Raw genomic sequence first — 26667 nt, 5'->3', positions numbered from 1 at the left:
GTACCGGGGATTGAACCCAGGACCTTGCACTTGTGAGACAGGTGTGGTGCCACTGAGCTAAATCCCTGGCCCTCTAACATTTACTTCCTTAAAAAAGCAACCCAACCCTAACCCCTCAGCGGCAGTTGCAGTGGCAGAGGTGCAGCGCTGGCCTAGAGGAGCCAGGCTGGTCTCAAGATGACTTCTGAGACCCCACCACAGTCCAGGCAGGGACCATGAGATGAAGCAGGGTCTCCCCCTGCCCTGTGCACCCTCCAGGCCTCATAGTGGCCTCAGTTGTCCCTTCAGGACTGTGGTGGAGCCATTCCCACCTGAGAACAGCTGTCATCCTGCGCTGAGTCAAAGGCTGCCCCGGAGAGCCCAGAGCCTCACTTTCAACCCAGCTTGCTGCAGTTTGTGTGGGGTCCTTGGACTCTGTTTCCTGGCCTAAGGGCAAGTGCACTGGCAGGGGTTTCACCCACAGCCACACCTAAGCAGGAATGAAGTGACCTGTCCTCTGCAGCCTGCGCTGGCCAAAGGAGAGGCTGCACCTGGGAAGTACATGCTCAGTCAGCTTTCGGCACCAGGCTCTGCAGCAGGCAGATGCCCTGCTGTAGGTCCTTTAGGGTGGGCTCAGAGGCTGTTCCATCTCACTCTGTCTCTGAGCAAGACCAGTGTAAACTCCCCTGGGGCCACCACATCTCCTTTCCACTCATTGTTTTATTTTTCTTTGTTTTTGCAGCATCCCACCCAGAGCCCGCCTGCTCTTCCTCTGAGCTCAGTTCCATGCCTCCTTTCTACCCCCAGAGCTGGGGTCCCCAACATTTCCCACTAACGGGTTGCTTCTGGTGTCAGGATATTTAAGTCTGAACTTATCACTGAACCAGCTGCCAGGGGACCATGCCCCTCTTGAGGAGAGGCCTTAGGCCCGCAGAAGAGGAACGTGAAATCTACACACTGTCCCTGGCCTTGCTACTGCAGAGCCACAAAGCTACCCTGAGGCCACACATCCCCTTCCTCCTCACAGAGGAGGGACAGCCAGCATCCCATGCTTGGTGTGGCATCGGCCCTTGCCCAGGTGGCAAAGGTCCAGTAAAGTGTGGACCATGGTCACTGTGGCCCAGTGACTCAGGCGGCTCTTGGGGTCTCTGCAAAGTGCTTCCTGACTGGAGTTGTGTTTTTAAGATAAATTCATTATCATAGTATTAAGTGCTTAAATTTAATATCCATCCAAAACATCTCAGCCTCAGACTAAGAGCTTTTCCTAAGCTCCTCCCTCCCCTGAGCTCTCCTGCCTGTTGAAGGCACCTCTACCTGATCCCTCACACCAGGAATTAAGGGAGATTTCTGCTCACTTGTCTGAATTTTTTTCTCCAGTACTAGGGATCTAACCTAGGGATGCTGTACCAAACCTAAGAGTACAGCATACACACGCACACACACACACACACACACACCGTTCATTTGGAGACAGGGCCTCTCTTAATTGCCCAAGCAAGGCTATAATTTACCACCCTCCTGCCTCAACCTCTCAAATAGCTGGGATAACTGCCATGTGCCATGATATCCAGCTAAAACAATTAAACTAGCTTGATTAAAATACGGTTCAAATACAGTATATAGTTCTTACCAAGTATGGTGGTACACCCGTGTCATCCTAGCACTGAGGCAGGAGGATGGCCACACATTCAAGGCCAGCCTGGACTGCATAGTGAGATCCTGTCTCAGAAACCAATCAAAACATACATACGTACATAAAGAAGGAAAGTACAGTTCTTGGGCTAGGGTACCTTCAGTGGGGGAGCACTCCCTGACATGCACAGGCCCTAGGTCCCATCCCCAGCACTTCAATAAGACAGAACAAAGCAAAGGTGAATGCTTCAGACCATGCAAGCTCTGTGATTTTTTAGTATTTTCGTATGGTTGTTCAGCCATCACTACTGCCTGATCCTGAGCACTCTACCCAAGGAATAAACCCCAGGCCTGGCCCTGCACAACCACTGACCTCTCCCTGCACGTATGGGCTCACCCACACCGGTGGGAAGTGAACGGAACCCCGTGATTGTGGTCTTTGTGGCTAGTGTCCCTCATCAGCCATGATGTCTTCGGAGGTCTGCGGGTCAGCGGGTCATTCTCAGTGGTGCTTTTGCATCCATTCCTGTGCTGAAGGCAGGGAACAGGCCCACAGGGAGGGCTCAGCGCTCAGGGAGCAGAGTTGCTCCAGGCCTCCCAGAAGGAGCCCAAATGCCTCTGGGGTATGGGCTGGCTCCTGGTAAGGTCCTAGGAACCTTACACCTACAGTAAAAAAGTGATTTTGCCTGGGTTTGATCTCCAGCACCAGAGAGGAAAGAAGGGAGGGAGAGGAAAGGAGCCATGCCTTTGAAGGTGCTGTCACTCGGGCCCACACAGCACTGGGTCATCCCAGCAGCGCCCCCTAGAGGCTGACATGGACTATTGTCTGTCAGGATCCCTGACCATCTGGGAGCTCCTTTCTGGGCCCTTGGGTCTGTCCCATCCTTCTGCATATCTATCTGAGTGCCACACTGGTGTATGGGTTGTAAATGCGGAGCTTGTAGTGCTAGGTGTTTACGGGGACAAAGTGATGTGCAGTTTCTGAATGCAGTGTGGAGTGATTGAATCGAGCTAATCAGCACAGGCAGGAGAGTGTGAACTTGGCCCTGAGCAGCTCTGAAATGTGCAGTGTGCACTCGCCAGGCACCACACTGCAGCGAATCTGAAGATACCATAGGCATGTGTGGACTGTCACCCGAGACTGTCATCCCTCTCTGCGTACCTGCCCCAGCCTCGGTTGCCACATTCTGCTCTGGTCCCGTATCCTTAATCACTTTAGATTCCACAGGGAAGCAGGAACACGCGACTGTGTCTTCCTGACATGGCACATCTCACTGGGATCCAGTTCTGCAGCCTTGTCCAAGCCTTGGGAGTGGTGGACTGGTTCCACTGTGTGCACCACGGTCTCCCTCGTTCTGATGGCAGCCACTTAGAGCTGCCGCATGACTTGGCCTCCGTGAATACTGCTGTGCTGAACCCGGTTGTAACGACATCTTTTGACAAACTGATTTTGTATCTTTTTGGTAAAAACGCAAGTTAGGGTTGCTGGGATCCCATGCTAGATTGACTAGCATAGGTTTGTATTCAGTTTTGGAAAGAAGTGTGAGTCTTCCAACTGTGCTTTTCTTTTGCAAGATTCTTTTGGCTACTCTGGGTCCCTTGCATTTCCATGTGAGTTTTAGGGTCAGCTGGTCAATTTATGGAAAAAAATCACCTGGATTTTTGGTAGGGATTACATTAAATCAGTAAGTCACTGTGAGGCTCGTTATCTATCCTTGTAGTATTAAATCTTCTGGCCCAACTCTTGCACTTATTGGTTAAGTTCATTGCTAAATACTTGATATCATGTTGGTGAAATCTCCTGTTTCCTTGACTTTCTTATTCAGGTGGCTGTGGCTACTGCGTAGTTAATTGTTGTTCACTGATTTTGAACCCTGTGGCCTTAGAACTTGTTTATCAGCCCTAATCCTTCTTATTTTTGTGTGGATTCCATGGAATTTTCTGTATGTAGATCCTGTAATCTGTGATGATGGATCTCCTTTGTCCTAGATCTGGATGCCTCCACCTGTCCTTACCGCCCCAGCCCCCCCCCCGACACCTAGTGCCATGTGTGTCCGTTGGTGACAGCAGAGTGCTCCTCTTGGTCCTCACCTGAGAGCCCTTTGGTCTCCTGTGGATCCTTTATGGGGGGAAAGGGGTCCTGTCCCTCATATGTGAATGTGGTTATCACAGGTGTGTTGGAAGTGTCACATTTCTCTCTCAGTGCAAACAGTGTGTGCAGTTGTCCTTTATTCTGTTAGTGTGGTGTCTTAAGCTATTGGCCAGCGGTGCACTCCCCAGATAAACCCACTCAGGCATGATGTATCAGCCTTTTTGTGGTATCTTTGGTTACAATTATTTTTACATCTTTGTTTATAGTGAGTATTGGCTTACAGTTTTCTCGTTATACATCTGTCCCATTTGGTAATATTGGTCCCATAGAATGAGTTAGGGAATATTCTCTCCTGTGTTGTGAAGTTTGTAAGGTATTGATTGGTGCTTCATGATATACTGATACTTTTGTGTGTGTTTTTGTTTTTTGTTTTGGTTTGGTTTAGTTTTTTATATTTTATTTATTTATTTTTTGTTTTTTGAGACAGAGTCTCACTGTATGTAGTTGAGACTGACCTGGAACTCACTATGTAGCCCAGGCTGGTCTCAGAGCTCACAGTGATCCTCTTGTCTCAGCCTCCCGAGTGCTGGGATTACAGGCGTGTGCCACCACACCCAGCTCTTGGTTTGATTTTTTGAGACAGGGTCCCCTTTGTAATTCAGGCTGGCCTTGAACTCACTATGTACCCCAGGTTGGCACTGAACTTGTGGCAATCCTCTTACCTCAGCCTCCTAAGTGCTGGGATCACAGGCATATGCCACCATGCCTGGCTAATACTTTTTGGTTTTTGAGACAGGGTGTGGCTATATAGCCCAAGCTGGTCCTGAACTCTGGAATTCTCCTGCCTCAACCTCCTGAATGCTGGATTTACAGGTGTGGGCCACCACACCTGGCAGTTCATGATATATTGTAACCCTGGGAAATAATACCATCTCATTCAAATACGGGTGGGCACTCAGCAACTTTAGCCTCGTTTTTGTGGGCACGGACTGAAACCCCAGACTCAGTGCTCCTGTGGGCTTTTCCCACCCCCATCGCCCTGGGGCTGGAGACTGTGGGGACTCTGTCCTGAGCACTGAGCTGATCCTGTGTATCCCCCAGCAGGCATCTTAGAGGAGTATGCAGCTAGCTGGGGAGGAGAGAAGCCCAAGCCTCTCTTTGAGTTTGCAGAGCAGAACTGAGGCTGCTCTCATCCCCCTGCACCTCACCCCTACCCCTAGGAGCAGGTCCCAGCCCTGCTGGGGCAGCGTCTCATCAATGCTGTTGCCCTGGCTTGACAACTCAGATCTACCTACCTCTGACGCTGTGATCTCCTGCAGGTCCCGTGTGCACGGACCCCGTGGCCGGAAGCTCCAGGGATGACCAGCCCCTCCCCGCGCATCCAGATCATCTCCACAGACTCCACGGTTGCCTCGCCCCAGCGCATCCAGGTACTGCCTCACCTGTCCCAAGACAAACCCAGTTCTTTTTTTTTTTTTGGTACCAGGAATCAGATTTGGGTCCTTGTGTTTGCAAGGCAGGTGGCGGAACCACTGAGCTAAGTCCCTGGCCCCAAACCCAGTTCTTTAAAACAAAAAGTGGTTTATGTTAGCTTTACTAACTCACTGTTGTTGTTTGGATTTTTCTGAGACCAGATCTCACGATGTATTCCAGGCTGGCTTTAAATTCCCAGTGCTGGGATTACAGGGATGCGCCACCACTCCAGCTTTTGTTTGGATTTTGGTTTTTTGAGACAAGGTTTCCCTATGTAGCCCAGGCTGGCCTTGAACTCATGGCCATCCTCTTTCCTCAGCTTCCCGGGTGCTGACTCATAGGTGTGCACCACTCTGCCCCACTCCAACTAACTGACTTCTAAAGCACATTGGATCACTGCCTTATGCCAGATGGGCCATCTTCATAGGTAGTCACGTCCCACGCCCTACATAAAAATTAATGTCCTGGGCGGTCAGTTTTCAGGACATCACTTTTCCCACTTAGAAACCACATAATAGTAATAATACACTTGCCTCGTAGTTCATGGTGAGGAACAGGAGATATTCCTGTGAAGCGTTTGGCAGGGTGCTGGCGCCCAACAGTGTTCCAAAGGTAGTGGTTGGTTATCTGTGCCTAGTGACGAGTGTCACCAGTGGTGCAGTTCACTAACTACCACTCATGCTGGATGGGGTCCTGTTTTCACCCTGTGCACAGAGGAGGCAGGGACCTCTGGCTCAAAGGCAGTGACTGGGGGCTTGAACATCGTGGATGATAATACAGGTGCACCATCACCTTAGCCGCAGGGCCAGAGGCCCAACCAGAGCATAGCCAGGGATGGTGGCGTGGGTGGCAGGGGCAGAGCAGAACTTGGGTTCCAACTATGGCAGAGAGTGCAGGTCAGGAGACATCTGATGTTAAGAGAGTCAGGTGTGGGCAAACTCTATAGTGTCGGCCTACTCTTAAAAGATTTTTAGGGCCAGGGATTTAGTTCAATGGCACTGCACCTGCCTGCAAGCACAAGGTCCTGAGTTTGATTCCCTATACCCCGCCAAAATTTTTTTTATGTCTCTCCTGTTGCAAACTGGATGAATAAGGCGGAAGGAGTGCGGAATACACTGTTAAGAATCCTTATCTACAGAAGCTGCTGTGGTTCCTTTAGCCTCACCATGTGTGGGGGACCTGGGAAGGTGTCGAGAGGTTTCATTGCCCTCAGGTTAGGAGTTCATGCACCTGCTTCCTGCTCTCCCCGCACTGCTCTTGTCTGTGCTGGTGCCGTGAGCAGGTCCTGATGTGCACCTCTCCCCCCGTGACCCTGGGGTATTGCTGCGCACTCAGTTAACTTCTGCTCTCCAGTGACACCGGGCAGACAAGGACCCGGGCCAGAAGGCTCTGCAGGATGTGCTGAGTGTCTTGAGGGAGGTGTGTGCCTCCCATTTTGTCTTGAGTACATTTCCTGTCTGGTGCTCATTGCGCTAGGCAGCAGCCATCTTGAGCATGGTGCTCAGCCCCACAGTGGCCCTGACACAGTTTTGCTGATCTGTCCTTGGCATGGAGCTTCAGGTCCTAGGGAAGAGCCTGGGGCGTTAGCTCCTTGTCCAGGGAACACAGCTGGAAACCTTCCCATGTGAACAGTTAGCGACTCTGGATGAGCCAGGTGCCACTCAACATGGTCTCCTGCTGGCACTGCTTACCTCTGTGACCTCACAACCAGCCCAGACTTCAGCATGTTCTTTGGTTAGGTCTTTTGGTTTTGTTCTTTGTTGTTGTTGTTGTTGTTGTTGTTGTTTTTAGGGTTTTCTTGAGACAGGATGTTGCTATGTAGTTCAGGCTGGCCTTGAACTCACTGTGTAGCCCAAGCAGGCCTCAGATTCACAGCTATCCTCCTGCCTCAGCCTCCCCTGTACTGGACTATGGCCTGTGCCACCATGCCTGGCTTTTTGTCATTGTTTTGTTTTAGCATATTCTAATTTGTAACAGTTGTGTTTCATCTGAAAGCAAGGAAGGGTGATTTCACAAGGGTGGCAGGCTAGACAGGAAGAGCGTTGGCTCAGGCTCGACAAATCGAGGGTCACCTCCTGTCCCCACTCATCTGTGTGACCCGAGCAGTTCCCAGACCCCCGCAGCCGTGTAGTGGCGATGACCTTGTTTGTTATGAGGTGCGACAGGTCTGAGATAAGGCCAGGAAGACTGTAGGCAGCAGAACCAGTGAATGTTAGCAACTCTGTGCACTGCACAATATTTTACTATGCCAGGACAGATTTCTTTCAAAAGATAAATGTATCATCTATTACTTACGACTGCCTTCACTTCCTGCTTCTACAAGTAGCACTGAAGCTGTAACCCTAGCATAAAATCAGCATTGTAAAATTGTTCCAGAAAAGCTCTCAACTGTGCCCCCCCAGTCCCCATGGGCGACCACACACATTGGGTGCAGTGGTCACTCAGGCCTTGTGCTCCTGAGATCACCTTGTGGCCTCATGTTTTCCTGCAGATTGTGACGGACCAGCAGACAGGACAGAAGATCCAGATTGTCACCGCAGTGGACGCCTCAGGCTCCTCCAAGCAGCAGTTCATCCTGACCAGCCCCGATGGCGCTGGCCCTGGGAAGGTGATCCTGGCTTCCCCAGAGACACCCAGTGCCAAGCAGCTCATCTTCACCACCTCAGATAGCCTGGTCCCTGGCAGGATCCAGGTGAGACTGTGCAGCCCTGTCCTTGCCTGCCTCTGCCCCTTGCAGCAGCCACAGCCATCCCTGGACGTGCTGGGTCCCCAGTGCTGCTGAGCCCCTGAGAACCCTTCTCAGGTGAGGTCTCAGGCAGCCCTGAGCCCAGGACTTTTCAGGGGCACCACCTGGGATGACCTGGCTGGGTGAGAACCCTAGCTTTTCCCTCCAGCCTGTCCCAACCGCCGAGTGTGGGTTCCAAAATCCTTACTTAACTGCATCTGTGGTCAATGTGCATGATATGACATTCACCATGGGAACCACTCTTAGGTGTGGGGTGGCATTGGGTTACTTGGAGTGCTGTGCCATCTGTCTATACCTCGCCCTCCTCCTGCACGGAAGCCCCTGCCGTGGGAGTCACACGAGTGCTCCAAGATGAAGATACTCAGGAGTGACTGTTCTGGACCCACTGAACAGTGACATCTGTCTTTGTGAATCCCATGGTCCCAGGCACCGGCTCAGAGCCTTGGTAACATATTGTCGGTCCTTTGTGACAGGTGTATTTCCCTTAACGTGCTTGTTGTGTGGGATACGAGTCTGAATCTCCTCCTCTTGATGGCCATGTAACATCCCTTACAGGAACATCTACCCGTGCCACCCTTTGGCTGTTACTGCCAGGACGTATGTTTGGGGAGGACTTGCCACTGTGCAGAAATTGGAGGGAAAGAATGATTTTCTCTGCAGAACTGAACTTCAAGCCCAGTGTGTGCAGCTTTCAGGGCTGAGTAGTTAGTGAGTCTGCTTCACCCTTCCTTCCAGGCACATTGAGCTCTGGAGCCCCGGCCTCACTGGTGTTCAGCACATCCTTAACACTCTGCGATATGGTGGGGTGTTTGACACACAGTGGAGACCGCGGGTGGCAGTCGTGTGAAAGTTACAGAGCTCTCCTGGATAGTGGCACTGTGTCCCCCAAACCGAGTACAAGGTGCTGGAAGACATCTGTTCTGGTTCTGGTCCCTCCACCATAGCTGTTTCCGGGGGGAAACTGCTCCCCTGGCCAGCACACCTTTTGGCATCCTTTCCAGCGCTTCCCGATGAGGTAGTGCTGGGAGGACCTCGCCCTCCTCTAGGGGCATGGGTGACTCCACACAGCCCATCCCTGGGTGGCGAGATTTGCTGAAGCCCAGCCATGGGCCGCCCGGGTGTCAGGCAGTTGCCGGCTGGAATTTCCCCACTCTGCTCAAGTTGTGCCAAGGACCTGGGATAGGAGTCAGTTAAACATCACTCCACTCCTCCTCTGGTTCTGAGCACACTGTCTGCTGATCTCCCCAGATCGTCACGGATTCGGCGTCCGTGGAGCGCCTGCTGGGGAAGGCCGAGGTCCAGCGGCCGCAGGTGGTGGAGTACTGTGTGGTCTGCGGCGACAAAGCCTCGGGTAGGTGCCCTACAGCGGGTAGGGGCATTCAGGAGGCCTCGTGTGTGGTCGGTGTACAGGCTCCAGACGTGTGCTCCACTCTTCTGAGCAGGCAGCAGTGTGAGGAAAAAAGCAGAGCCGCTTCTCAGGACGTGAGAACACAGGGAAGGTGGGGCCTACTCCCATGATTTGAGTTCCAGTGGTGTATTGTGTTTCTGTGTGGCAAGAGCCGGGTCTCCATCTGCACGGCTTCTGCCCTTCACAAGAGGCCTCACCCTGACCGTCCCTGCACCCACTAGGTGATGAGCCATCACAGAGTGCAGGAAGCGCAGGGCCCTGGTGGCTGCACCCTGCAGGAAATGTGCCAGCCTGGGCCAAGTGACGCCTGTGCCCTTTGGGAAGGCAGCCTGAAGGACAGGGTCCTACCACGCAGTCACTGGGAAGTGAGCAGGAGGGAAGGGGAGGCACTGCCAGGGCGTAGCTACAGATGGACACTCGCTTGTCCCGAGTTTGGTTGTATTTATTTACAAAGGAGATTGGCCGCAGTCTCTGGGCAGACAGCCTGGGTTCCACTTCCCTCTAGGGCACCTCATCTCTGCGCAGGGTGCCTACCTTGCTTCCTACCTCTGAAAGGCAGCCTGATACCCTTACCCCTAGGAACAGGAGGGCTGCCCGGCACAGACCTCTCAGCGTTTGCTGCTTCCTCTCCGTGTTAACTGCTCAGAGACCTGCCCTCCCTGAGGAGTGTCTCAGCAGAGCCATGTCCCCTGCCCAGCAGGGAAAAGCATGCTGCAGGCTCTGAGCCCATAGTCCTCTGGGTGCAACGGCCGTTGGTCTCACACACAGCCCAAGTCACCCCAGGGCACAGAGCACCAGGAAGGGGCAGCAGTGCTGTAGAAAAAGCAAATGAGCTTCTAGAGATGCGGTCTGGGAAATGGCTCCCACTCAGGAGCTTAAGATAGGCCTTGGTGGCCACCAGAAGCGAGCATCCCATGAACTGCGATGTCCCTGCAGTGTCACGGTAGAGTTGGGCAGAAGCTCAAGTCCACCAGGAAGAAAGGGGGGGGCATCTGTGAGGCTGTGCCTTGTACACCAGGAGGATCCACTGAGGCAGCACGCTCCTCCCTGTCATGGGTGAGGTCCAGGGAGGTTGCAGCAGCCAGGTCTGCTCCCATGGGTCTGAGGCCCGGCCAGCCCAGCCCTGCCATCCCTGTCTCACACCCTAGGGAAAATGGGACCCAGGGCAAGCGAGCCCGGAAGCAGTTGGGGCACTGACTTTGCCACTTGCGTGTACCCTCCTGTGGGTGCAGAAACCTTGCGCTGATGCCACATGGAGCTCACCACCCATCTTCCCTCTCCTCCCAGGCCGGCACTATGGGGCCGTCAGCTGCGAAGGCTGCAAGGGCTTCTTCAAACGGAGCGTGAGGAAGAACCTGACCTACAGCTGCCGCAGCAGCCAGGACTGCGTGATCAATAAGCACCACCGCAATCGCTGCCAGTTCTGCCGGCTGAAGAAGTGCCTGGAGATGGGCATGAAGATGGAGTGTGAGCTCGGGCTGCCTGGTTGGGCGCGGGGCCTGGCTGCAAGGGAAACTGCTCGGGCTGTTGCTCCACTTCCGGGGTAGCCAGCAGGGTGGAGTAAGGGCTCAGGACTCAGGGTGGGGCCGAGACCCCTGTCGATCCAGCCCTGCCCCTGAAGGGAGGGCAGCAAGGCCCAGGACCCACTGCCTCCCCACCCATTCCCACTCCTGCCCTGTCCTGCCATACTCCTGTGCAGCAGGATGCCCTGTGTGGGGCAGCAAGGAAGGGTGGACGCCTCCTCCCTGCTCCTGTGCCAGAACAGGGCTTGGCAGTGTGGGGGTCACTTCCCATCCTGGTGGTGAAAATGTGCACCCAACAGGCTCCGAGGGGGGACCACAGAGGCAGGGCACATTTGCTACCTGGACCTTCCCCAGGGAAGACTGCAGAACAACACGATTCAGTACTGCACAAGTCACTGTGGAGCTGTGTCCTTTGCGAAATTAGAATGGTGAACCTAATGTCTGCCTAGTTTGATGTTTTTATTTTATGCAGTGATTTTGCTCTTTTTCCAAAGTGAATAACAAAGCTGGGTGTCCTTCAGACTGGGAGGCTGAGGTGGAAGGATCACAAATTCAAGCCCAGCCTGGGCTACCTAGCAACTTAGGATGAGCCTGTTTCAGAATAAAAGATGAAAAGAGGCTGGCAGTGTGGCTCACTGTGAAGACCTTGGGTTCAGTCCCCAGTACCCAGGAAAGAAAAATACCAGAACCACTGGTTTGGTGTTAGGGTGGCCCACGCTGCCCTGTCCCTGTCCATAGTGAATGTTCTACCCTGAGAGCACAGACTGCACTTAGTCTTTTGTAGCCACAGGTAGATCTGCAAACTCAAGACCAGCTGGACTTCAGTTTGGCTCCCGGGACACCTGAGCTTGAGTCTCTGGACTTGATGTCGCCCTTTAGTGCCATCCTGTCCTCCTTCATGGCCCATGGCACATGTGGTGCCAGGCTGCAGAGGGATGGGTAGGGACACGGCTACAGCCTCAAGGCTGTTCTGGCTCAGGGCAGGGATAGAGGGAGCCCCCGCCAGGCTCCATGTGCCCTGGGTCCCCAAAGGATGGATACGCAGGAGGGGTGGCTTTCGCTGGTCAGAGTCCTCTCTAAACATGAGTCCTTGGTTGTGATATAAGCTGTGCAAAGCGAGCGGAAGCCCTTTGACGTACAGCGGGAAAAGCCGAGCAACTGTGCAGCTTCCACGGAGAAGATCTACATCCGGAAGGACCTGCGGAGCCCCCTGATAGCCACACCCACGTTTGTGGCTGAAAAGGATGGTGCAAGGTGAGCCCCTGTTCCCCAAAGGGCAGCGTGGCTGCATCTCCTTGCAGGACAGCAGTTCTTCCATAGCTTGGGATTCGGACAGGTTGTGGTGTAGACAAAGCATGTGAGCTAAGGTTTTCAAGAGAGCTCAAGTTAATGGTGCCCTTTTCATATTAGGAAGGGGAGGGGAAGAGGGAAGCCAGGCCCCGAAGGGCATGGAAGAGAGAGGATCAAACCCATCCTAAGGATGTGATGATGCCAAGTCCCCTCCTGGGAGTGTGGCTAGACCACAGCCAGGCTGGACGCTGGAAGTCACTGTTTTTCTGTCTCAAGCAGACAGCCAGGTCTCCTGGACCCAGGGATGCTCGTGAACATCCAGCAGCCCCTGATCCGAGAGGATGGCACGGTGCTCCTGGCCGCAGACTCCAAGGTGAGGCTCAAGTCCCACTTCCTCCCTCCCCATCCTCTTGCCGCGCCCTCGGACACCATAGCTCTTCAGAACCCTTGCTCAGCCAGGGCTGGCAGGCAGGTCCACCGTCAGGCACCGGGTCTGAACTTGAGGGTGACAGACTCCGTGGTCCCATGCTCTGCTCACATTTTCCCTGGTACACACAGTTAGCAGAACTGACGGCCCTTTGCAAAAGCCCCTACTTCATTTTGAAAGACTGGAGAGTGAACTCAGGGCCTTCACACTGAGCTTCCTCCCCAGCCCTTTTTGTTATTTTGAGACAGAGTCTCCCTGAATTGTACAGCCTAGCCTTGAGTTTTCGATCCTCCTGCCTCAGCCTCCCAAGTAACTGGAATTACAGACATGCAGCACTGCCCCCAGTTTAGAGGAAGTTAATTTGTACACACAGTGAGCACTCCATGTGAACTACTAAGAGCTAAGTACTGTCAGTGGAGGAAGGAAAATGAGTGCAAAAACCGTGTGGTTGGAGAGGACTCCAGAGTTGGACTGTGCCACCCCTTCTCCTTGAGGCGAAGAAACATGAGCACTATAAGAAGCTGCTGCTGGGACGAAGACACACAGAGCTCCTGAAGTAACCTTTGCGGAAGCAGCTTTGTAAACTTTTTACTTTTAAGTAATCATACATTCAAAATAATCAACGTTGAAATGAGCACAAAGCTTTCAGAGCTGCCACACACCTGCAGCAGAGTTCCCCACAGTTCTGTCACACAGAGCCAGGGTGCAGTGTGACACTGGGCCGTGTGACCTGTGGACTGCATGCGTCCTTCTCGAGCCAAGTGCCCTGTAGCCACCTCCCTGGCTGGGTGTCCATGCCCACAGTAGCTGTGGTGTCCACTCCAGGGCCTTGGGGTGTTTGCTGGCTTTGACCTCTCTGTTGATTTTAGTTTTCACTTTTGTTTCTCACTTGTTTTGGTTTTTTGAGACAGGGTCTCACTATGTAGTTGAGACTGACCTGGAACTCACTATGCCGCCCAGGCTGGTCTCGAACTCACAGTGATCCTCCTGCCTCAGCCTCCTGGGTGCTGGGATTACAGGCCTGCGCCACCACACCCGGCTTTGTCATTTGTTCTAAACGTCTTTTTTTTTTTTTTTTTTTTTTTTTTTTTTTTTGTACCAGGGATTGAACTCAGGGTCTTGCACTTGTAGGGTGGGTGAGGCACCACTGAGCTAAATCCCCAGCCCTGTAATTCATTTTTGTTGTTTATAAATAAGCAACTTTATTTTTTGAGAGGTTTTGTTAGTACATGTTTGCAGTGCAGTATGAAGTTTCTTGTATTTTTGTTTTGGTATTTGTTGTTGTGCTGTCGGTTGTGGTTTTGTGGGTTTTTGTTTTGTTTTGTTTTGTTTTTCCGGATTTTTGAGACAGGGTCTCACTATGTAGCTGAGACTGACCTGGAATTCCCTATGTAGCCCAGGCTAGTCTCAAACTCACAGCGATCCTCCTGCCTCAGCCTCCTGAGTGCTGGGATTACAGGCATGTGCCACCACAGCTGGCTTGAAGTTTCTTATTTTCATAATCAAGACACACAGATGTTTGTGCCTGTATCTCTCTGCTTGTTTCTTAACTGAAATAAAATCCACACTGTACGCCACACATGCTCTGGGTGAGGGACTTGGTTTCAGCAGTTTACTCCACCCCACCGACCCCAGGATGTTTCCCTCCTCCCTGAAAGCAGTCATCTCTCATCCTTTCCCCACCATGTCTCCGTCTGTCACCAAGGGGCTGTGCATGCAGTCCCTGGCTTGTGTCTTGTGGTTGTCCTGTGTGGCTGTATCTGGGGTCCTTCCTCGGTGTGTCATGTGACATGGCTGTCAGTTTCTGCTCTGAGCAGGAGGTGTGGGTCGCAGCCATGCTTGAGGGCTGTGACTGACCTGTGGGTATCAGTTTGGGGCCACTGGGCCTTTAGTTCTGTTTCTAACCATGCCACGCCTCTGCTGCTGTCTGCGGCCAGTTTTCCCACTTGGGGAAAAACATCATCTCGGGTCTCTTGTGCTGACTCAGGCTGTTCTGTTGTTGAGCTGGGAAGGCCTTCCGACGTGCTGGCCACTAAACCCGGTCACCTCTGTGATCGCACGTGTTTATGACTTTCTGCTTGTGTCTTTCGAAGTACAGGCATTTTAGTTTGTGACATCCCGTTACCATTTCTGTTCTGTCACTTTATCCTAGTCCTATGGTGTCACAGTTACAGATCAAGACACAGCATTCCTGTCATCGTGGACTGCTCGTGCCCCTGGAAGCAGTGTTTGAGCCATGACACACCTTTGCCCTGTGTGCCTTTATAACACCGCCTCTTGTCCCATAGGCCGAGACAAGCCAGGGAGCCCTGGGCACACTGGCAAACGTTGTGACCTCCCTGGCTAACCTGAGTGAATCCTTGAACAATGGCGACACTTCAGACATCCAGCCAGAGGACCAGTCTGCGAGCGAGATCACCCGGTATGAGCCAGGCGCCCATGCTGTCACCGTGAGGGTCGAGGGCTGTGAAGCTGTCGCAGGGATGGGCACATCTCCCGTCACTGAGTTTAACAGTGGGAAAGTGGATGGGGGACCCTTGTGTGCTGTGAAACAGTCATGCTGCTTTTATTTCCAAAGAATGGGAGAGGAAACTCAGTATAGGGGACCATGTCTGCCGCCCTGTTTAAGGCACCTGCGTGGTGACAGCTTCTCCCAGCTCCCACGTCAGCCTGTTCTGCAGTGGGGACGCAGCAGCAGCAGCAGCTGCTTCCACACTTGGTTCAGCCTGGGTGTGGTTCCCTCTGCTGCTGTCCCGGGCACCAGGCCAGCCAGGCACATTGCTGGGGACCACACAGGTCTGGTCCTCGTGGTTTTGTGAGGATTTTGTTTTGTGTGGGTTTGGGGTTGTTCTGTTTTGTTGTACCAGAGATCAAACTTTGGATCTTGCACTTGCAAAGCAGGCAGTGTCACCACTGAGCTAAATCCCCAGCCCTGTTTTGGTTTTTTGAGACTGTGTCTCACCATGTAGTCTAGGCTGGCCTTGAACTCACAGCCATCCCTCTACCCCAGTCTCCTAAGTGCTGGGTGTGCGCCACAAAGCCTGGCTGGGTTATGAGATTTTTGTTGTTGTTTTATTTTGATTTAAGACAGGGTCTCACTATGTAGTCCAGGATGGCCTTCCTTGAACTCACAGCCCTCCTGCCTCAGCCTCCTACTGCTGGTATCCCAGGTGTGCCCATCTGCCCTCTAGTCCTTGTGTTTAGTCGGACAGCAAAACTTAGGTCGCGGGATCTGAGTCAGGTAGAATTCTAGTCCCACCACTTCCCTTGTAGGTGGTTTGGGAGAGGTTTTTAACCCCGTGAGGGGTGATGTCTAAGTGGAGAGAAGCTCCGCCTCTCTGGTATGAGGCAGGTGTGAGAGGGAGCACCCAGCTTGGGGTTCCCACCTGGACACAATCCTCAGAGCTGTGGTGCGCACCCACCTCCCATGTGGGGCCTGAAGGGCTCCCGGCCCTTCAAGCTGCAGACCCATGGTTCAGCCCACTCTGTTTGCTCGCAGGGCATTTGACACTTTAGCCAAAGCACTTAACACTGCGGACGGCACCTCACCCCCTAGCTTGGCGGATGGGCTGGATGCCAGTGGAGGAGGTGGCATCCACGTCATCAGCAGGGACCAGTCAACACCCATCATTGAGGTTGAGGGCCCACTGCTCTCAGATACACATGTCACGTTCAAGGTAAGTGGTGGTGTGGGGTGAAAGACTGCACCAAATTGGCCCGCAGGACCCAGGGTTCCGTGGCAGTGTCCCTTGTCGTGTCTCAGGGTGCACTGATGGCCATGACCACTCTGAGGGTAGGAGCCATCCATCTGCCACCTGTGCCTTCCAGAGCCACCAGAAGTACATGGGCCACTCCTGAGATGCTGAGGCCCTGGTCTGGGAATAGTCCTGCTCCCTCCCACTGCACCAGAGACTGCACTGGGGTGAAGGTCCCCTTCTGTCCTGCCCACAGCTGCCCTGAGTGGGACACTGCTCCTCAGTGGAGCATCACGTGGGCACGAAGGCATCTCTCTCCTCCCCACAGAACAACCTTGTGCCTAGGATCCGACTTAGACCTCAGTCCATATCCTAGACCCAAGTAAGAATACCTCAGTCTGGCCACCACCCTTCTGGGCTGTGAGACCCAGCCTCCCTGAGACAGGATCCCGAGCCTGACCTTGGACGGCGCATGCACCCCTAACCACACCGTGTGCCCACAGCTAACAATGCCCAGCCCGATGCCCGAGTACCTCAACGTGCACTACATCTGCGAGTCGGCGTCACGCCTGCTCTTCCTGTCCATGCACTGGGCGCGCTCCATCCCAGCCTTCCAGGCACTGGGGTAAGTGGCTGGGGAGCGGCTGTGCCACCTTGCACATCCCTTAGTTGGTGCCCTGCATGCTGAGGGCTGGGACCTAGGGACAGGACGGGGCCTGCCGAGGCAGATGCGGTCCTCATCCCTCACATGCTCCTGGCAGCAGCCCTGCCTCGGTGCCACCTGGGTGCAACATGGGCACACAGTGACAGGGACTGCAAACTGTAGTCACCACAGACAGTGACACTTGGGGACTCCTGAAGGCAGGCCAGGCAAGCAGCGCAACTGGCACCCCTCTGTTCCCAGGCAGGACTGCAACACCAGCCTGGTGCGGGCCTGTTGGAACGAGCTCTTCACCCTTGGCCTGGCCCAGTGTGCACAGGTCATGAGCCTGTCCACCATCCTAGCCGCCATCGTCAACCACCTACAGAACAGCATCCAGGAAGGTGGGGTTGGGCCGGGACCGGGATGGGCCAGGGCTGGGGCCGGCCAGGCCAGGCTGGAGGACCCATCAGGCCTTTGCCAGCCTGAATGCCCGCTGCATTGCAGATAAGCTATCAGGTGAGCGTGTGAAGCAGGTCATGGAGCACATCTGGAAGCTGCAGGAGTTCTGCAACAGCATGGCACGGCTGGAGATAGACGGCTACGAGTACGCATACCTTAAAGCTATAGTTCTCTTTAGCCCCGGTAAGATATGCGGTGGGGACGCGCCACCTTTCCACTGTGTCTGCTGCAGTTTCTGAGCGTGATCGTGTTGTCACCGACAGTGTAGACAGCTCCACTAGATTGTGTGTGACCCATATCCTCACACCCCATGCTCTGTTGGTTGCTCTGCGCAGCTTACTAAACCCATCCCTTGCAGCTCACAGCAGTGCTCCCGGCCCTGGAGATCCCAGGCGCTGAGCAGATTGGTCAGGGTCTCACCCTGGATGGCAGCATGCAGAGTGGGCACCTGGTGCCATGACGTTGGTGCTGTCCACCTCCACTCCAGCCCTACCAGTGCCCAGGGCCCCTAGCCTGCCAACCCAGGCAGGTACAGCTCCCTAGGGCAATGGTAAAGCCAGTGCCACAGGCCATGCCAGGTGGGCCGGTGGTACCAGTTGAAGAGGAGGTTGTGGACTGTTTCAGAGAGTGAGGCACCCCCTGGTCCCCAGCTCTGAGAGCAACTGCCACCCCATGTGCAGCTGGGCCCAGCTCAACCTTTCTTTTCCTCCATAGCTAATAAAGACAGGAGAAATGATGCATAACCTAGAAAGCAGTAATTCCTAATTACATGTAACTTTAGGATCTGTTGTGTTTCCTAGAAGAGTAGGAAGCCAACATCCAGAGCCATCAGGCAGGCCGCTCAGGCTAGGGATGCCCAACCCAGAAGCCCAAAACTTCAGCCTCTGTCCCAGCTAGACCAGCCTTCCATCCACCGTGCTTGGGAATCTGTCAGGATTTGACTGAAGTGAAATTCTAGGGAATCTGCCGATGCACCTCCCAAACGCAGAGGGGAACTTGGGGTCCTTTCCTGTTCCAGACCACCCAGGTCTGACGGGCACAAGCCAGATTGAGAAGTTCCAGGAGAAGGCCCAGATGGAGCTGCAGGACTATGTGCAGAAGACCTACTCCGAGGATACGTACCGGTGAGGACAGCCCGCCAGAGCCTTATGTGGGCCTGTGGGACCAGGCGACACCTTGTGCTGGGCTGTGGCTGTGGGAGTGGAGGTTAGGTGATCTCCCAGGAAACCTAAAACCCCACAGAGGTCCTGTGTCCTCTGTCCTCGCCTAGAGCAGTGCAGAGCCCTCAAAGGGGCCAAGCGTGACCTTGGGGAGGAGCTGAGGCTGATGGAAGAGTGACTACCCCAAATAAAGGGACCTCAAAAGTCCCTTTATTTGGGTGAAAGTTAATTACATGTGTTGTTTGTAACAGCAGACAGCTAGTCTGGGTATAAACTGGCACAGCACCAGGGCTGTGGAGAGTGAGTCCTTGCCACCGCCACCTTGTACATCACTCATTTCCTGCTTCCCTCCCCACATTGTGACCCAAATAAAACCCTAGTTCACAGAGACATGGCCAGGCTGGGCTCACCACACAACCTAGAGAAGGTCTGCCCTGAGGGGCCTCAAGTCACCCCACCTGACACCAGGACAGTCCCCAACAAGTCTCCATGGGGTGGGGTCCCTGGTCAGGCACGTAGGCAGGTAGCAGCCTCTCCTTGATGACCTCTGCACAGCCCCCTCCCCCAGCTCCAGCTCGAGGCAAGAGGCCCTGGAGTGGGTCTGGGGGCTGTGGCAAGTGCCTCACATTCAGGGTCTCCTCAGCATCCCTATTCTGTGGCCTTGGAAAGTATATGTGCTGGTTCTAAGAAACCCTCAGTCACTCCTGGTCCAGCTGGGAACTTGGAGGTGACAGGTGATCCAGACTTTCTGAGAGGACCCAGAGAGACCCACTCAAAGACAGTTCCCTGAGAAAAGGTCCCCAACCACATGCCAGCTGTTATGTTCTTGGGCCAGACTGACCTGTCCTTAGGCCCTTTCTTATCTCAGCTGGTCCTCCTGAACCTTGCCAGGACCGCTGCACATATTTCTGGCAGTCAGTCACCTCCAGGAAGGCGTCCTGGGTCAGCCCTGCCACCTCTTTCCTGACCCTACAGCCTGACTGCCCGATACCTGGGCGCCGTTCCTTCCTCCTCCGTGTGCCCAGCACGATGGACAGCGCTCCATGCATAACAAATGCATGCTGTCTTCTGAGAACAATGTGTTCACCATAGAAAACAAAATGTCCCAGAGAGTAAAGAGGAAAAAAATTTACTACAGTGAAAAGCTCTAACAGAGGTAGCTACTATTAACATTTCATGTATTTACTTCTAGAAACTTTTCTGTGTAGTGTGACTGGGATCATAAAACCCAAGAGACTTTGTAACCTTTTCCCATTCAGTCCGAATGAGCATTGCCATGGCTAACCTCTCCATGCTATGGGAAGGTGGCCAGGTCCAATTTGGGCTGTGGGGCAGTGGCACCGCAGCAGCCTTCCACCCCATGCTACTGCTGTCTGTCCTCCAGGCCAGCTCCCACCACCTCCAGTACACAGGTCCATGGCCCTGCATGACATGGTACCCTCCTGCCAGGGTCTCTCCGGATGAAGCCATCTTACTGTCCACTTGCAATATTAACTGGACACAGGAAATGAGCGCCACACAGTTTTCTTGGGACTGACATTTCAATCCCACAGCCCAGACTCAGCACTGCGGCAGTGCTCATCCCAGTGCCTGTGTGGACTGCTATATGCACGCCTCACAGCTCCTTGTCCCTCATCTTTGACTAGGCTGCCGTGCTCTGTCCTTGTCCATGGTGCAGAGGCTTATGGTCCTCCCTGTAGGGCAGGGTACCAGGCCCTTACCCCATCTGCTGCTGGGTTTCTGGGTTCTGTTCTTTCTGTGGGGTCAGGGAGGGTAGCTACGAGTTCACACATACATGCAGCTTTGTATTCTCACCTCAAGACTCCTGAAGATCCCTGATGACAGAATGGCAGGTGGGTGGGTGTGTTCAGTGGCCGTCCTGGGCCAGGGCAGCACCCCCGTCTCACGGTGCTCCCTCTTGCAGATTGGCCCGAATCCTCGTCCGCCTGCCGGCACTCAGGCTGATGAGCTCCAACATCACAGAAGAACTCTTTTTTACCGGCCTCATTGGCAACGTTTCGATAGACAGCATAATCCCTTACATCCTCAAGATGGAGACGGCAGAGTACAATGGCCAGATAACCGGGGCCAGCCTATAGGCACTGCGCCCTGCCAGCAGGGGCCCTCGTACCCCAGAAGACAGCAGCGGAGTCCGGTATGTGCAGATGTTTCTATGTCAGCCACTCCCCACCTGGCTTCTTACTGTAACCCCAGGCAGTCAAGACTAAAGACTAGGATCCTTTCCTGCCGTGAGAAACATTCTCATGCCTTTTGATGAAGCATCCGACTTTGGAACAGTCTTTTAACTCAATTTGTATTTAGAATTTCTCAAAGGGCAAAAAACAAAAATGAAGTTTTATAATGTCAGAGACTAGTATTAAAACTAAAAGAACCTGCCAGGGATTTGGCTCAGTGGTTCTGCTGCCTGCCTCGCAAGCGCAAGGGCCCAAGTTCGATCCCTGGTATAAAAAAACAAAAAACTAAGAGAACAGTATGCTTGTAAATATATGAAATTGACCTTGGAATTATAGCTACTAATTACCAGGGTAACAACATTAGCACTTTCTAAGCACTTCTTATCAGAATCTGTGATGTTAGCAGCATCTTGCCTGTGGGCAGGGCAAATGGAAAACTGTCTCTAATGAGATGCTCAGGATCTCTGGAAACAGGAGACAATCAAGTGTTGAAGGAAGAGAGGAAGGATCATTCCTAATTGTGTGCACATCCTTGTCAAGAGTGCGTCACGACATCCATGGGAGTGTGGTGGCCCAATGGCCAGGACCCAAACCAGAAGCCACCAGCCACAGGCTGAGACTTGTCGCGTTCCTGGTCTGTAACAGTATCTGCAGACTGCCAGAACCTGGGTTCTGTGTTGAAGATGGGACTCAGCATCAGAGTGCGGCCTGGCAGACCTTCACCCAACTCCACAGGCACCAGAAACATCCTCACCACCGTGCATAGCAGCTGAGCTCCCAACCCGTCGTGCATAGCAGACACTCAGGACCTTGATGGCCCTTGGAACTGTCCAAATGGCTTCTGTTCCACTCCCCTCCCAGTGCCCCTGAAAAGGGCATGTGTGTCTCTGAGGCACTGGAATCGTGCGCCTGGACAGAGCTGTGCCTGACCTGTGTGGCAGGAGGCATCAGGATGGTTCCTTGCTTTTGGTTAACATGGGGGACCCTCTCAGTGTCCCCATACTGGTCTTCTCTTCCACAGCCTTTCAAGTTGTTTTACTCAATGGATACGGCAGCAACCTCCATTCCAGAGGCCATGCTCACTCTTCTCAAAAATGACAGTGACTGCGGTTTACAGCCAGAGCAGACTCCTGGACTGTACCGGGCATCCTGTGTTTCTGTCTGGGCCGGAATAAGAAAGCCCTTCCTGTAGGGTAAGGTTAGCGTCTGTTGGGCCTTGGATCAAATCTGGCTTTGCAGAGCCCCCGGCCACAAGGATATTGGCTCCAGGCACCACAGAGGGTCCTGAGGGTTGCCAGCTGCTGCTGGTCATGCTCATGGGAACTACTGAGTGTGCACAGCATCTCTGGCTCCTGAATTCCCACGTGGATTTTGGAGTGTCGTCACAAGTCAGACCTCGGAGGCAGGTGTTAGGGATATCTGGTGGCCAGTATAAAACGATGATGTAATTTTGCCAGTTTAAAGTATGTTTTAGTTTTCTAACCCCAGAGTGTTTTAAATTTTAAAGTTTAAAAGACTGCCCGGGACCGAGGGGTTTGATGAGTTCCTTGCTCTGCCTGTGAGGGATTCCATTTGAGGCACTGCCAGAGGCAGTGTGTCCTATCTCTACAGCTCACAGATGCCCTCATCGTGTTCCTCGGGGTCTGGTGTGAGCACCCAAGAGGGATAAGGGATGAGGGACACGCAGAGCTCAGGGACACAGCACTGAAAGAGTGGCTTCGTGTGGGAAGCTGCTGACCGACCAGTACTAGCTGATTCCAGGGTCATGGGACATCCCAGCCTCCCTGGCCTTGCTCTGCAGTGGCCCTGTCTTTCAGGGTCACATCACATGCCCAGCCTTGATGCTCAAAGTCATTTCCAACCTCCAACTGTGTGTCCATCCCTTCCTCACCAGGAGTAAGTGGGGACATCCTGGGCCTATGAGGAGGGACAGCCCTCAGTGGGGGAACATGGCCTGGCAGCTGTTTCAGGCACATGCAGTCACTTCCTGGCCACGTGGCTCTTGCCGGAAGCATTTCAAACAGTGCTGCATTAGGACACGTGTGGTACACGTGTGGCAATCATTACTACAGGCATAAACAGAAGAGAACAGAGGAAAAGACTGAACTCCTTTGGCAGTAGTTCTCCAGTTCCTCCTGGAAGGTACCTACAGAGGTGTGTCAGTCCTAGTGTGCAACGTGTACATACGTAGAGGGGAGCTGCTTTATTGTCCATCCTCTGCCGTAGCCTGGCATGGGGTCTTTGGTTCTTTTGGTTTAACTTCAGGGTAAGCACCTATGCTCTGCCCTCACAGGCTGACATCCGGTGAGTCAGTATTAGAGGCAGCTCTGTTAGGAGATGGCCCCTGCATCCACACTGTGCACACCCTAGCAGGGGGCCAAGAATCTCAGGCTCTGAGGTAGTGAGTGCTTCCCTCAGGAGCATCCTGGAGTGCCATCTCTGGGTCCAGTCCTGGGACCTATTGTCCCCAGAGTCCCAGAGCTCACTTGTCTGCTTTCTAGTGTGAACCTCTGACATGTGGCGTGGCACTGGCACTCTCGCATCCAGGCATGAAGGGTACCATCTGACACCCCTTTGGCCAGCCACTCCCTCTGCCCAGGTTGGCGTCTAGATCATGTCATTCCTAGGAAACATCTAGAGCCAGCCTCCAACCAGGCAGGGCCAGGCCACATCCACAATGTGTACAGTGTACAAAGAAAGCATGCATCTGTGTACAGAGGTGTATATTATGTGTACAGGTTCGGCCATCACCTAGCCTCTGCAGTGACAGCTTGGATGTCCAAGGTACAGGTGTCCAGGGGACTGTGAGAAGGGCCAGGACCCGGGAGGAACTCAGGTGTGGTCTACCAAGGGCACTGGTCTGCACCCGCCACGTCCTAGGGGCCAAGGCAAGGGAAGAGACTGTAAAGCCCAACAGCTAGGGCTGGGTGGTGGCTTTTTCTGCACCAGCTCCTTGCCTGACTGAAGGATCTTGGTGACAGCCAGCGGCCTGTCTGCTGAGCCACTCCAGGGTGGCAGCATCAGTGTGCCCACTGTGCTGGGCCATCAGATGAACCCAGCGCCTGGCACAACACCTGCTGCCAGCTCAGTGTAGTGGCCCCAAGTCTACACATCTTAAATCAATTCTCCAACTGCGCATATTCAAATGAGACACACTGACAATTTCTTTCTGTAAATTAAAGTTTGCATTCTAGGGATTAAAAACTCCATTTTAATATGGATACATTTTTCCTTTAAAAGTACAGATGCCAGGGCCCGGGAATTAGCCTAGTGGTTCTGCCACTTGCTTTGCAAGCACAAGGTTCTGAGTTCAATCCCGGTACTAAAAAAAAAAAAAGTACAGATGCCAATTTTCTTCACCAGATCTGTCATGCTTTCTCCCTGTAACCATCTTTCCCTGAAACTCGGGACCTGCAGATAGATAGCTCAGTTCCTGGGAGCCTCAGGTCTGAATTAAGCTGGCCCAGCTAGAAATTCCACACGGCCACAACACTCAGTGCCTTTTGTGAGACATGGGTCGCTGAACCTTCTGCGTCCCTGTTCTGATGTCATGTGAGCTTCCTCAGAGTCCTGATCCCCACCGTGATTGCTAGATCTTGCCCAGGCCCCTGTGACAATCACATTAAATAAACTGGCTTCCCAGTCAATAAGGGGAAGGCTGAGTGTCTCTGAATGACTTTAAAATATCCTTTTTGGGGCTGTTACATTAGCAACCTAATAACAAACAGGGAGCTCAAAATATCTTTGGGGGAAAAGAAATATGAGACATTTTAAATGTCCAGCTATACTTTCATTTAAGAAGGTAGTAATTTTGGTCTCGATATTTACACACACAAGTCCCCAACACCATTTCCCAATTGAGAGAGTGCTTTAGTTTAATGTAGAGGTAACATCAGCAAGGGGCAGACTGACAACAAAGCCAGCTCTTCGTGAAGAAAGGACCCTTCTAACACTGTCACTTCGTTGGCCGTAGTGTTGCTCATGGATTCAACACTGCCACCACTCATGACTCAATGCTGGAACCTTTTTCTACCCTGAAACCAGTGTTCAGCTAGTTTTATACCCGAAAAAGCTGCACCTCTTCCTTAGCACCACCCATAGTCCTTGCTATAGTTTGGCCCTCTGTTAACATGTAGCTGTATCGCCAGTCCCTTTGAGACGATGTCTGTTAAAAGGAGAACTGGGTGTTAGGTTTTCTTGGGACCGTTTCTGTAACCTCTGCCCTTCACAAGATAGAAAATACTGTTCATGCCATTACCTTTTAATACCAGGTTCCAAACCTGCTGGAAGCTGTGGCTTTACATAGCTTCCTTCCTGTACGAATCAGCTTTGTTAAGTGATGGCATTTAAAAACTAGCATGTTCTTTTTAAAGTGGATTTTATATCTAATCAGTGTCTTCAGTCTTGAAGAATCTACATTGTTGTGTTTGTACATAGAGTGTCGCAGTGCATGAGTTAGCTTTATGCATTTTATTAAATGCTGTTCCAATGTGGCATTACTGTTGTGGCTTAATATTACTACCTACATGAGGTTTATACTATTAAAAGTGGATTAAAGACACCTGCACTGCTCCTCATTTCTCCTCAGAGCTATAGCGACACTAGCCCAGCCTGGGGTGGGGAAGGAGGGTCTGAAATCATTACCACCAGAAGGGACTGAGGGCCTGGACTTACAGGTGCCATGAGAAGGAAGCCAGGGTAGGACAAGGCTGCCACAGGCATCCAGAAAGCAGAGCACAGTGGGGCCACATCATACCACCAGCAAGAGAGTCCTCCCAGGAGGGTTCTGCTGTCCTGAGGAAAACATGCACTCAAAGATATGAAAGTCAGCCAGTGTGGTGGCATACACCTCTCATCCCCACACTCAGGAGGCTGAGGCAGGAGGACTGCCATGAATTTGAGGCCAGCCTGAGCAATGTAGCAAGACCCTGTCTCAAAAAAAGACTCTGAGTCCAAGTAAACTTAGTGTGTCATGTGACCACTCGTTTTACAGCCCCCATTGGCTGATGACAGACTCAGTGCAGACAAAGAGTTTTAAATAGTACTGTCCAGTATACCACGAAATAACAGAGTTGGTAATGTTAGAGAAACAAGGCCAGAACCACCTGGGAATTTGGCTCTGAGAACAGAAGTGTTCACATGCTAACCACTTCTAGCAGTCTCTTCCTAGTTTTTCCCATTTCCATACTTTCGTAGTTAAACCCATCTCTTTACCACCACTAAAAGGATTAATTAGGTGAGAACTCCCAGTGGCTCTGGCTTCCACCCACCATCATCTGTGACAGTCCACGCCGATGTAAGAGTGGCCATGGAGATGCCCATCTGCCTGCACTCTGGTGTCCACCCTAAGCCCCACACTGCAGGGACAGAGATCTGGGACTCAAGTGCCCCGATCCCTGCCGCTGGGTGGAGAGGGAGGGCTTCCTCTGCCCCCTTCAAAACACTCAAGAGAAAAGAACACAGGGCTACCCTGATACACCAGGTTACTCACGCACATCTGTCATATAGCAGAGCCCCTGCCCACCATCCTCACCAGGACTGCAAACTAGAACTTGAGCAGCAGACAAAAGACACAAACTGCCTTCCTCCCACTGGATGGAGAAGCCCTGGGGTACCCACTGACCCCTTTCAGCCTTGCCCACTGCCTCATTGTGCCTAGCAGTGACGAGGGCTAAAGCCCAGGGACTAAGGACAAGGCAGCAAGTGCTTAGTAAGATGTCACATGGCCTCCCAGCAACAGAAGGACAAGCCAAGTGCCTTCTGCCAGCCCAGGTCCAGTCCTGTGCAGCCTGAAAACCCCGCTGTTGCAAGAGGTGGCTAGCCCTAAAAAGGAGTCCAGGTAGGGGGCCGGAGATTTAGCTCAGCGGTTCGGTGGCCCGCCTCCCAAGCACAAGGACCCAAGTTCGATCCCCGGTACCACAAAAAAAAAAAAAAAAAAAAAAAGA

At 52.9% G+C, this 26667-nt stretch overlaps 1 protein-coding gene across 5 annotated transcripts in view; it reads left to right on the top strand.

Moving 5' to 3' along the window:
* Nucleotides 1-25226, top strand: part of Nr2c2 (nuclear receptor subfamily 2 group C member 2) — a 31118-nt gene extending 5892 nt beyond the window's left edge. For 2 of the 5 annotated variants that reach the window (XM_033759327.1, XM_033759326.1), the window contains exons 2-14: nucleotides 5023-5133; nucleotides 7668-7868; nucleotides 9171-9273; nucleotides 10618-10797; nucleotides 11960-12107; nucleotides 12420-12516; nucleotides 14859-14992; nucleotides 16070-16247; nucleotides 16769-16890; nucleotides 17170-17309; nucleotides 17413-17550; nucleotides 18326-18491; nucleotides 20452-25226. In XM_033759327.1, coding sequence (XP_033615218.1) covers nucleotides 5062-5133; nucleotides 7668-7868; nucleotides 9171-9273; nucleotides 10618-10797; nucleotides 11960-12107; nucleotides 12420-12516; nucleotides 14859-14992; nucleotides 16070-16247; nucleotides 16769-16890; nucleotides 17170-17309; nucleotides 17413-17550; nucleotides 18326-18491; nucleotides 20452-20626 — 1854 coding nt within the window. In that variant the 5' untranslated portion in view covers nucleotides 5023-5061 and the 3' untranslated portion in view covers nucleotides 20627-25226. The remainder of the gene's footprint in view (nucleotides 1-5022; nucleotides 5134-7667; nucleotides 7869-9170; nucleotides 9274-10617; nucleotides 10798-11959; nucleotides 12108-12419; nucleotides 12517-14858; nucleotides 14993-16069; nucleotides 16248-16768; nucleotides 16891-17169; nucleotides 17310-17412; nucleotides 17551-18325; nucleotides 18492-20451) is intronic. The other 3 variants (XM_033759328.1, XM_010637935.3, XM_010637932.3) reach the window with 3 other exon arrangements.
* Nucleotides 25227-26667: the final 1441 nt, after the last annotated feature.

Source organism: Fukomys damarensis, unplaced genomic scaffold (genome assembly GCF_012274545.1).
Source record: "Fukomys damarensis isolate Sample0158 unplaced genomic scaffold, DMR_v1.0_HiC HiC_scaffold_37, whole genome shotgun sequence".
NCBI lineage: Eukaryota > Metazoa > Chordata > Mammalia > Rodentia > Bathyergidae > Fukomys > Fukomys damarensis.
This window is presented reverse-complemented; position numbering and strand designations above follow the sequence as displayed.